A 12370-nucleotide genomic window follows, 5' to 3' on the forward strand; every position below is an offset into this window, starting at 1 on the left:
GTCTTCAAGAGACAGTGGTGCAGAAGAGACCTAGCAAGACTGTAGTCACAAACAGATCAACTAAACTTCTTTTTAGCTATAGCACTGGGCTTTGGAAGATATATTTCCACTCACCTGTATGATGTCTCTTTTAGGACTTTGGCCTTCCCATACTGATACTTTGTAATAGCTTTGCTCAAATTTAGGTACATTGTCATTCACATCTTGAATCAAAACTGTCACTTCACAGAGCGCTGAATTCAAGCTATTTTCAGCCAAAACTGAAAGATGTATTTTATTCTTAACTTCATAATCAAGAGACTTTGGCTCTTTTACTGTGATTGCACCTGGTTTATTAAACAAAATAATAAATTAAATCAAGATGGGACTTCTGTAGTCAGGAAAAAACACCCACAAATGCAGTCATGAAATCCCTAATGTCTGTGGTCTCCTTCACTGAACACATAGCAGAATTGCAGGAAGCTTCTCATCACGGCCTTCCTCTACCCAACATCACCCCCTGCATGCTAGCTATTGTACAAATCTCAGCTTAGTTTTCATCGATCAGCCACCATGCTGGCAATTTCCTACAATAAAGTAGATTTATTTGTAGAGGGATAGAGAGGAAGAAAGCAGCTGCATGACATGTGCTCCTTGACATGTGACAACAAGCCAGCTGTGTCTGAAGAGACTCTTGGCCCTCATCTGAGAATGGCTACATCCATCTCTCCATCTGTATCCAAATAGGGCAACAGCTGTATCAAGTTCTGTATCTGACTGGCATACAGGTAAAACACTGACTCCTTCTGACGCAGTGAGCCCTGCCCCCCGTCAGCTGTTATTCTATCAAAAATAATCAGCGAAAATTACTGAGACTACAGCACAACTAGACATCTCCACATGAAATGGGAAATGTCCTTAGAAATCTGTGGTCATTGCTTCAGTGTTCTAGGTAATATACTCGAAATTCTTATCATAGAATCATTCCGGTTGCAAAGGACCTTTAAGATCATTGAGTCCAACCATTAACCTAACACTGCCAAGTCCATCACTAAACCATGTCCTTTAGTGCCATATCTACACATTTTTCAAATACCTCCAAGAATGGCTACTCAACCACTTCCTTGGGCAGCCTGTTCCAATGCCTGGCAGCCCTTTCAGTGAAGAATTTTTTCCTAATATCCAATCTAAACCTCCCCTGGTGCAACTTGAGGCCATTTCCTCTGGTCCTATCACTTGCTACTTGGGCAAAGAGACCAACACCCTCCATGCTACAACCTCCTTTCACGTAGTTGTAGAGAGCGATAAGGTCTCCCCTCAGCCTTCATTATATCTAAACAACAAACATAGTATGCTTGTATACATTCGTATGTTAATTTTATACTGAATTCAAATTCAATTTCACGCGTATTTTTCAGTAATGATGTCATTAATATCTATATCCCAAACCTGTGATAGGATAAGAACCCATCTACTGTGGCTCTCCAAGCTAATGCTTTTTAGTTTATATTTTCTAAGATAAGCAGCAATGATTGGCTATTGTTTATGGATCTGCTCAGTATTGAACAATTGCATCTTGAACATAAAGACTTCAAAGCTGTCAGGTGGTCCCTCTTCAGCACAACACTTAAAAATGATCATATTCTGTACACAGAAAAAGCAAAATAGACAGTGGCAGAAGGAATACGCTTCAAGATGACAGAGAGTAACTGAAAAATTCTATTAATAGTGTAGAGTGGAGCAAATAATCAAGGTCAAGATACGCCACCTGAAGGAACAAGTGAAAGAAACGGAGTTGCTCATTCTAGAAGAGGGCACACAAAGATGAAACAGGGTAACAGTCTTCGAATATGTATAGTTTTTTTGCCTTTGTCTGATGTCCATTGTTGCTAAATTAAGAAGTAGTAAGTTTAAATTGTTTCAACAAACATTCAGCTAAATATGAATTAAAACTTTCCAGCTACCAAGACTTGTACAGCCTATTGAGAGGGTTTAAAGAATCGCTATCACTGGAGGTTTTGAAGAACATGACAGACAATCTTCTGTAAGATTTAGGCACAGTTGATTCCCCTTCTGTGTCAAAGGACAGACCAGTTCATGTCTTCGGATCACTTCCTACTATACTTTATACGATTCTACAATATAATAAATCCCCCTAGAATGGGAGAAAATCTCCAAAAGGGGGTTAATTAACATCCATGCTTGAAAAGACAAGTAGAGCAGACCTTTTGCTGTTTAGAATAACTAAGATAGAAAGGGCACCAATATAGCTCAAAATGCTTCTGCCGCAGAAACCATGAGTAGAGAGTTACTGGTGCCAAAATTAATGCTGAGGTAAGAACTTCTCTTAAGAAACCCTGAAAGGTTGCACTTCAATTAATGTTTTCTAAGAAACAGAAAAAAGGTTTCAGAAGAAAGGAAACAGAAGGAACCACAATGACTCAAAATATTTCAAAAGACTTGTGACATTCACTGCTATAGCAGTTCCACTGTCATTTGTGAAGAGAGTGCTTATGAGACTCTTAAAAACATAATGTGACTATTTTTCAGACTGGCTTGATTAAAAAATAAAAGGAAAATCAGGAAATCCCATTTGATTTTTTTTTTAATAGGAGGTGATATTGGAGAAGATTCACTTTCTTTGGGATAAAGTTCTCTGTGTCAAAGATGTTCTTTAAGATTCATCTTTCTAGCTTCATTTCAGTGAAATAAGGAGGACTTGGAAATCAAGTCTGTGCACTTCAATCCCCATCTAAACAAAGCAAAATAATTTTAACTGTCCATCAGCATCAAACATGACAGCTTCACAGGAGCACACCACTTGATGTCTAGAGACATGAGAGTAATCAGCGACTAAAGCCTCCAGGAACTCAGGGAGAAAGCCATTTGTTAAGAGTACAAGCTATTTACACTAATTCTGAGGGAAACTGCTTACACTGTCTATGCCATCCCAGAAAGCCCACAGCTGTTCAGAGGGCAAACTCTTCTGTTGCAGATGTTTAGAAATTGAGGCAACCAGAGTAGCTGTGCTCTCTTACACGTCTGAGGTGAGAGCACGTAAATGCACACAGGGAACGTGCTGTTCTCCTGTCATCAGAAGTTCCTGACTGAAGAACAGGTGAAAACAGACCTGCTGCAGAATGCAAACACAATCACCAAAAAAAAAAATTTGACTTCCAGACTGTTCAAGGTTTGCTGAAACAAAGAGCATTACACTTAAAAAGGGTCTAATGCTTCCTACATAAGGAGTGTTTTGAAGGACTGTTTACTGAATTTTTGGGCAACTTTATGATGAGAAACAAGATGGAGTCACAGCTTGGATCACAAAGCAGTAGTTTATCAACTCCCAACACCTCGTGATCAATAGTTAATCAGAACTGAGCGTTTTAAACAAGTATACTGGTGTTCAATTTCTTTCCACATCAAGTTTACAATAGTGCAGGTCTCTCCACTCCCTGGTTTTACTAATGATTTATTCATTTTAAAAAGAGAGTAATGCTCTAAGATATCTACTTCTTGTTGTTGTGGTAGGAACTTGCTGTATTTTAGAGAACACACTCTTTAAGCTACACACAGACAATTGAAGAAAAAACAGTATTCATAAAAATGTACCTGTAATGGAGTGTATGGAGAATATACTTTCCTTGTCACTGAGGATGCTGTATTTTATGTTTTCTCCTGTAAATTTGTGTTCATAGGCTTCTACAGTTAGAAGTGATGTACCTATGGAAGCAATAAGACATTTTTATCATGTCCACTTTAGAATGTTTTATTCTAATTTTATATTACTGTGATTAACAGCAGATACCTAGCCAAACACCTATGTGCTTATTCATGATTTAAAATAGCAGACAATAAAACCAACTCCCCCGTGACTTTCACTGCATTGCTACTTCATATGCAAGGCACTGTATCCCTCCTTGCCCAGTAAATTACTTGTCTGATCACAACTTTATCACCTGCCTAAACAAAATGACGAGTTTGAACTTCTCCTAATTGCAAACTCTCATGTACCACTGGAACTACCTCTTAACTGACATCATATGTATTCCTTTTGCTCAGGTTATGTTATCTTTTGTCACTTATATCTCACCTTTTCATGAATACTTCTAAGGAAAATAGTCCTTTTTTGTGCGTCATAGGACTGGATGTTAGCCTCGAATCACCATAAAGAGTTTATTTTTCCTTCATTTATCTTAATTCAATTAGAATTTTCGAACAATATTTTAAATGTTCTTAAAAGTTTTAATTAGCCATCTTCTGACAAAGAGAATGAAAATATGAAACTGCATGCAGAGTTATGTGTTAATTCAAGCACAATCCAAATTCAAATAAAAGAGTAATGATTTAATATAGAATACAAGATACATGAAATAAAAATCCTTTCAGAAATATGATTATAGGAAAAATGTGGAACTGAATACATTATTCTGGTCAGAATCATAATGTTTAACAAAAATATAGGAAGTTTAAAAAGCATTTTCAAGATTTCCAAATAATTATTTTTTTCAAGTGAGTTATTAAATTGTTCAGCATATATGGCAATTGATTTTAATGGATTTTAATTATTTAATTTAATTGCAATTGATTCTATGCAATTGTGATGGAATGAGGTCACTGTGCAGCCTGAACTCTTCCAAACAGCGTTACAAACAACTAGCTATTTTATTACATTACAAAGGGCAGGCTGTTCACACTCAGTGTCCTGGATGTCAGAGGAAAGGACTTCAGTGTAAAAATGTGAGGAAATATTACTCTTACAACTATCTGCTACCTTTTTTATTTTAGCATTGTTACTTATTAATTTTTTTAAATAGGAAATTTTGTTTTATATGGTTTGTCATTTGCTCCTAAAATCTAACTGTCAAAAGCAAAAATATGCCAATTTTGACAGATGCAATTTTCTGTACTAGTTAATATATTTATATTTACTAGAAAAGTTCTAGAAGTAAGATCCAACTGTCCAGTACACTGATACGAATGCTGCATTTGTGTTTTTTTAGGAACTAAAATAGGGGGTTGTAGGCTGAATTTTCATTGCTGAGCAACTTTGATTTACTACGAAAAGCTGCAAGTGCAATCATTCATAGCGTCCTCAGAGTAGAGTTAAAGATAAGAAAAGAATTCAAGGTCCGAAGAATGCCACTCATTATCTTCTAGTGCTGTTAGCAGTCTTTTTGTTTGTTTGCTTGCATGTTTAAGAAGAAAAACTACCGGAAACAAAGGAAGCAGCAGCATTTCTACTGGAATCCCTGTTTTTCAGGGGTTAAATTAATAAATTTTTGCTCTGGATCCTCAAATCCTAATCATTTATGTTTCATATTTTTCATGTAGTTAAAATTGTTTACACCTTCTTTTGGGCAGAGAACAAAGTTCATCTGGTTTTGATAGCTTTCACAGAAAATGCCTCCTTTAAATAGTGAATTTTTAGTTAGTTGTCAAAAAAATATGACCGAACTCTGAGGTCTGTTGTGACACAAACAGACCCTTCATAGGTAAATAGCAAGACCATACCCATCTGCTGGAGCTCGTAATTTCACGTATACCTGATTCAAATACTGGACCAAGGACCAATTCCTGAGGCACTCACCCAATTGATGAGTTTAGACTAAATCAAAACTAAGGACCCTTGGCTTTGTCTTTTGTCATTTATACTATCCAGATTTTTGATTCTTTAAAAAATAAACTTAGAATTTTCCCACTCTGTTAGTTAAGGTAGAAATAAAATTAGGAGGAAAAGCCACATTTATTAATACCAGTTCTACAAATAATCAGAATGTAATGTAAATCTCCCCTGGACTGAATACACTGGTACCATTCATATCTGCAGGGGTCCCGGGATCACATATATCCTGTAAGCCAGCGTCTATGAGAGTTTTAATTATAATCATGCTTTTTTTCCCCCTGAAATGTGGATATATGATATTTATTTATGCTTATATAAATAAGAAAATACTACAAACAGAGCCAAAATGGTATCAGTATTTAGTAAAATCTCTCATACTCTTAAAAGAATTTGATCTTCTGAGCAAATAGACTTTTATTAAATACACAAACTAACATTTTGGGACTAAACCCTCCTGTTTACACTGAAGCTTTGCTAAATTTCCCTTAATCAAAACAATTTAAATCTAGTCTAATTTAGATTTTCTACAGATTGAATGGGAGAACATGTGACTATGGCATTCTGATACCAAAGAATCAGGGCATTTCTGTAATTTCAGGATGGATTGTCTGGCCTGACCCAGGAATATATCTAGTCTTAGGAAAATTTAGGATCAGAGCAGTTTATCTGTTGCTGTAAAGCCCTGATTTTTATTTTCTTTCTTTAAATCTAAAAAAAACCCCTATCTTCCCTGTTATTTTCTTAACTAGAAAGAAATATTAATGCAGGTTAATCCTATCTCTCCTGAGAAGACCAAAACTCCAGGGTCTTGACCTCACTTCCCTGGGAAGCCTGACAGAGAGGTTCTCATGATGCTTTCTGAAAATACAAGCCTGTTGCAGCAAGGGAAAGACAAAACTGAGAGCCCCGAGCTCGCCTCTGGAAACACCCTGGTCACTCCAATTTCCGGATCGAGGGCCCCGTACATTTCCACAATTGACTCTCAATGGGTAGATCAATGAAAAGACAGAAAATGAGAAATTAGCACACATTGCTGTGACATCCGAACCATATCTTCTGGAGGCAGCAATTCCCCCAGGGCAGACTCTCCTTTGCAAAGTGACACACAATTAATTATTGTACAGTGCTGACTCTAGTAAAATAGGACTAGGAGCCCTGGGGTATCTGTGACTCACATTGACAGAAAATATCAGTTTTATGGTGTCCAAAACTACTTGTAAATCCTGGTCAAATGAACTTCTTATCCCATGTTTTCCATACCCAGAGTGCTCAGCATTGAGCAAAAGGGAAGTAAACGCACCTTTGCCTGAGAAGACCTGAATCTACACCTTTCATATTTCAGGAGAGTGTTTTTAAACACCAGGCTACGCCATGCTCCACTATTCCCTGTTGGAAGCCTTCCACTTTTTCCAAAATCCCACATGTTTTTTGACAGAAAGTGAGAGAGCTAAAAGGATCATCTAGCTTGGTGGTTTAATCACTCATCACAAATTTTTAAAATAGCCTGAAACCAAAATATTTCAGCTATGGTTAAAAAATAAAGTAAAAAAAAATTTTTTTTCACCTTATTGCATATTTTCAATCTGTTAACTGAAATATCAGTAATACTCACAGCACCATCTTTATCTTAAGCCAAAACTTTGGTGTGTAGTCCTGACTAGGCAGAGAGAAAGGAACAGCTGAGCAATCACAGCAGTAATTACCACAACAGCCATCTTCTCCCTTAGTTCTCTATTCTGTTTGTAATTATCCAAGAATATTGATTTGTTTTCCAAAATTATTAACACATTTCTGTTTTACTGATTCCTAATCAAATACATGGGCTGCTACTCAAGATCTAAGAATTCACTAGTCTCACAATACCCTTAGGATACAAAGGAATACTGCTTTCATTTTACTGAAATTTGAACTATAAAGAGGATAAATTACTTGTTCGAGGTGAACCTCACAAGGCTGTGTTTGAATCAAGAATACAGTACAGGTCAGATCTCTAAATATGACTGGTCAATTGTACAGCAGATTTGTGGGCAGAAAAATGTGGAAGGCACTCCCTTCTGCTCTCATTAGGATGAATGAACCTATCCCCTGGAGCAGGAAAAGGTACTTACTGTATTGAAGTGGCAGGAGGCATAACTACAAATATTCTCTGCATGATAAATATTAGAGCAGTAATTCTCATCATTATACACAACAAAAATAAATAAATCTGAAAGCACCGTGTGATTAAGCTGGTTTGTCTACAAGTATCATTCAGTAGCACACGCTCTGCCTAGAGATACACTGCAGAAGCCCATCCAAGTGACAACATACCACAGCCTCTGAAACTTCTCACCCCTTCATCCCACGCTACCCTCTATTCTCCTTCTTCTGCAAAGTCCAAAACTTCAGTAAGGTTTTAGACTATCTCTCAAAGCTACTTCCGTTCATGAAGGGTTTTGCAAAAACAAGAAATGTCATGTTGCACCACTAATCTGAGCTGGTGTGTGTTGACAAATGAAATGATGAGTAAACACTTTCCACCCATCTTTGAAGTAATTTTGCAAGAAGTGCTCAGGGTGTCCCAGGCTGAGTGATGGAAACGCACTACCTTTGACAAAGGACTTGTCTGTTTAATGTGAGCAACACTGTTGTATGTGGGCAGCAAACTCAAGAGCCAGCCGATGTCTCCAACTAACAGAGCATGCTACTTTTTCACTCTGGTGCACTGGAAAAGGGCAGATGGGTAGGTATTTGCTTCATCCAAATTAACTTTTCCCTTCTGCTGCACAGGGACAAGGTTTCCCTATACTATTCATTATACTACTCATTACAATTACCATTCCAAAAGGAAGGGAGATGACTGGCAATTGCAAGAACACAAATTGGGATTTGATGCCCACCTGCTGCGCTGTTCTCAGGCACGCTTGCTTCATACAGGCTCTGGCTGAATGAAATCTCCTCCTCTTGCTCCTCGGTAAAGATAACAACCATAGCTGTGGCTGTTCGAGGTGGGATACCTTGATCTGAAGCCATTACTAGCAGCCGGGTACTGAAGTCCTTGGAAGCCAAGGGCTCCTGAAGAATGATGTCACCTGTCTTCACGTCCATCTGAAATACAGTTTCTGCTGACATCAAACTAAAAACAACAGCTCCATTTGGCCCCAGATCCACATCCTCTGCTCTCACAGTGGCTACTGTCTCATTCACAGTGGTTTCAGCGGGCACAAAGGCCCTGATAGGATTCTGCAAAAAGATGGGATCATTGTCATTGACATCATCAACATGCACCACAACCCTGACAGTGGTGCTCCTTGGCAAATGAGTGCTAGAGTCACTAGCCACAGCCCTAAATGTGTACTGGGACTTGGTCTCCCGGTCCAGTGCCTTTGTAGTAACTATAGATCCCGTTACGCTGTCAATAGCAAACGCTCCGAAGGTGTCATCAATTAGGGAGTATGTAACTTCACCATTCAGGCCATCATCTTCATCAGAAGCAAAGAGGTCCAGGATGGCTGAGCCTTCCTCAAGGTCTTCTCTTACAGAGATTTGATACTGGGTCTTTGCAAACAACGGGTTGTGGTCATTTTCATCCAAGACTGTTAGATAGAGCTGTGCAGTGGAGCTTCTCGAGGGGCTGCCTAGGTCACGGCACTCAATTACAAGAGTGAAATTGCTGACATCTTCTCTGTCTAAGCTACGAGTGACCAGCAGTTTTCCTGAAGTGTTATTTAGTGTGAAGTACTCTCCAACATTTCCACCTTTCAAACATATAAAAAAAAATATAACAAACAATTGCTTTTGAAAAAATAATCCCTTGCGAATACCAATATGTTAATTGCAATAACATGATCCAATTGCTCGTACAGCTGGTGCGCTTATGTGCCTTTTGCATATTTTATTCATCTTATACAAATTAAAATCTGCATTTCATTTAAATCAGTGGGTGGCAATGACAGTAAATACAGAATGTCATATCAATTTACAGAGTGGCTATTTTGCCAAATGCATGTCTTTTTTCCCAAAGCAGCACACCTTATAAAATCTCCTGCAACTACGCTGCTGCACAACTGACCTCTTCCCAACCTTAGTTACAAATTCCAGAAATCTATAAAGCATTGCTGATAACTGTAATTACTTGTTCCTTGTTCTCTTCTACAATCTTGTCTCTTGGAAGTGTATAGTTGTGCAAGGTCTACATTGGTGGGTGTGGGGAGGGAGGAGGTAAATATGAAGCAGTTGACAGAAGAGTCAGCATTTTTAGTAACAATGAATGGCATACATACTTTACAACATGTAGAAAGACCAAAGGCACTTAAATTAAAGATCATAAAAGATCATGAAATTAACACCAAGAAAACATAAAGGTATTCATAACTGCTCAAAGAAAAATGTGTTGGCTGTTACCACAGTAGCTATCTGCCTACATTTGAGCTATTGCTGAGAGCCACAAACCAAAGTAAGCACAGCATACTTGTATTTGTGCAAAGATATTACAGGAGGCTTTGAACAGCTGTGGAGCTTACATTGGCATAGTAGACACAGGGAGAGTCTGGCAATATGAAAACCAAATATGACATTACTAATTGCTGGGTGAAAGAAGCTCTCATGAAATAAAATTGAATAAATACAATTAAGTAAATAAAATTAGATTAATTCTTGTACTTATTTGCAAGGGTATATGCACATTCAGAATTTCCACAAATATAACAAAAAGGAACAAAATTATGCCTTTATAATGAATGCCTCCTTCCAGTACTGGTAGTTTTTTGTTTTTCTTTTCTGTACTACTTCGAATCCAGAAAGCAGACTGAAAGTATGCCTGGAAAGTACTTATTAATGCTGACAAAGGGATGAAAGATTTTTTTTTTCGACATGAAAGAAGCATGTGAACAAGACAGCAACTAGAGAGGCCTGGTAAAAACAAGGCTAGTCTAAAACCTGGATACTGCTGTTTATGTACTTCCTGATCTATACTAATAAAAATGGAGTGTAACGTACTAATTATTTTGTATCTTAGGGCTCCGTTATCACCAGCATCCATATCCACAGCTTGAGTAATGTAAACAATAGACGGCAGTTGGTTCTCTGGAATATGGATCTCAGAGGTGGGAAGAAGAAACATGGGAGAGTGATCATTTTCATCCAGCACTTTGCAGATAACTGTCACCGTGCTTGACAGTGATGGGGCTCCACTATCTCGAACCAAAACTACAATTAAAAAAAGAAAGTAAATTTTATACAACAGTTGTAGGTGCAACGATGGATACTTCTTAGTTATATCAGAATAGTAGAGTTATTTCTGCTATGCAAAAAGCACATGCTCTTCTGTTCCTGAAAATCTTACTACTTCCATCTAATTCAGATGGCATTAAAAAAGCTAAGGCTGATAGTAACATCACACCCATTCTCACTTCACATTTTACAGGCACTCATAGCTATTTCATACTGTTACCTTTAATACTGAAAATGTCCTGGGTTTCCCTGTCCAACGATGCAGTTGTTACAACTTCTCCACTGTCTGAGTTCATCCTGAATTTCTCATACCCAGTTCCTGGTAAAATTTCATACCGAAGCAAGGAATTCAGTCCTTAAAAGCAAAATGGAAGTCTTAGTAAAACACAGCCACTCTCCTCACATTCAGGTCTCTTGTCTTCTCCCCACCACCCCAGGAAATGGGTTATGGATGAAATAATTCTTTTTAATGCAGAGAGTAACTGCTTCATCATTAGCACAAAAGTCTTGCCCAGCTGTTGCTTTGTGCCTAAGTTTTCCAGCCACTCCAAGTGACTCCAGCGACGTTTCTTGACACTCAGGGCGTGTCTCCAAACAAGCTGACACATCAACATGGTGCAAGAAAGCATTAACTTAGACTGTGGAATCCATGCATTTGTCTTCTGCTCTCCCTGAGGCAGTCAGTTTATTTCTCAACAGGCTGTCAGGCAGAGTACTGGGAGCCAATGCAAGTATCTGTGTACAGTACAACACTGAATAGTATAAGTATTCAGAGAAAATATCCACTTCTTGGCATGCTCACCAGTTCTAAATATTTGTAATGCTGAGCAGGCAGCTGCCTAAGTCCCATCAAGACACACAGGGTAGGTATCTCCTAGTTGTCTTCAACAGAAAAGCCAATTTGCTGAACATTCCCAGAGCACATCTCAGGCCTTTTAGATAGCTCTCACTTGTAGCCAGTCCCTGAAAAGATACTGCTTGGTTTTATAAAGTCGTGCAAGATTTCCAAGAAGGAAGGCCGAAGATTTTCCCTCCCTCAAAATTTTTCTGAATGCAAATTCCATCCTGTACCTAATTAGACCTATCACCTCTATACAGTACAGGAATATTAGTCTTCCTGTCTTTCTGTAGAAAATAGTAGGCTAAAACTGTACAGACCTTTAAAAACCTTTATTTCAAAGTTGCTTGTCTGAGTTGAACAAGAAATGTTAGTCCACGTTCTTACCTATCATGGTTATAATTTCTTTCACATTTTTTCTGGTTTCAGCACCTCCTTAGGGAAGTAAAATGTCATCTCCACCACATTCATATTACTAACTTTAATGAGTTTTATCCTACATCATACTTGAAGGGCTTGTACTATTAAGCTTTTTTTTTTTTCCTATTTTTTTAAGTTTCATTTAAGCATTCTGTGTTTTTTCAACCAACAATCAGTCTTTTAGTAGCATAGGGACAGTCAGTGCACCTGGAAAGCTCCAGTACTCCTAGTCATACTAAAACTGCTGTTCAGAGTTAAACACTGCCTGCCTGTTCTCATCTGCTGCAGTAGCAAAC

The 12370-nt window shown here is 38.0% G+C and overlaps 1 protein-coding gene across 1 annotated transcript in view; it reads right to left on the reverse strand.

Annotated features, from left to right (window-relative positions):
* Positions 1-12370, reverse strand: part of DCHS2 (dachsous cadherin-related 2) — a 117693-nt gene that overhangs the window by 13786 nt on the left and 91537 nt on the right. The window contains exons 11-15 of the mRNA XM_065634627.1: positions 11037-11171; positions 10583-10792; positions 8485-9342; positions 3592-3702; positions 115-326 (exon numbers count right to left, since the gene is read on the reverse strand). Of these exons, the coding sequence (XP_065490699.1) occupies positions 115-326; positions 3592-3702; positions 8485-9342; positions 10583-10792; positions 11037-11171 (1526 nt within the window). The remainder of the gene's footprint in view (positions 1-114; positions 327-3591; positions 3703-8484; positions 9343-10582; positions 10793-11036; positions 11172-12370) is intronic.

The sequence above is a fragment of the Caloenas nicobarica genome, chromosome 4 (genome assembly GCF_036013445.1).
Source record: "Caloenas nicobarica isolate bCalNic1 chromosome 4, bCalNic1.hap1, whole genome shotgun sequence".
In the NCBI taxonomy this organism is placed as follows: domain Eukaryota; kingdom Metazoa; phylum Chordata; class Aves; order Columbiformes; family Columbidae; genus Caloenas; species Caloenas nicobarica.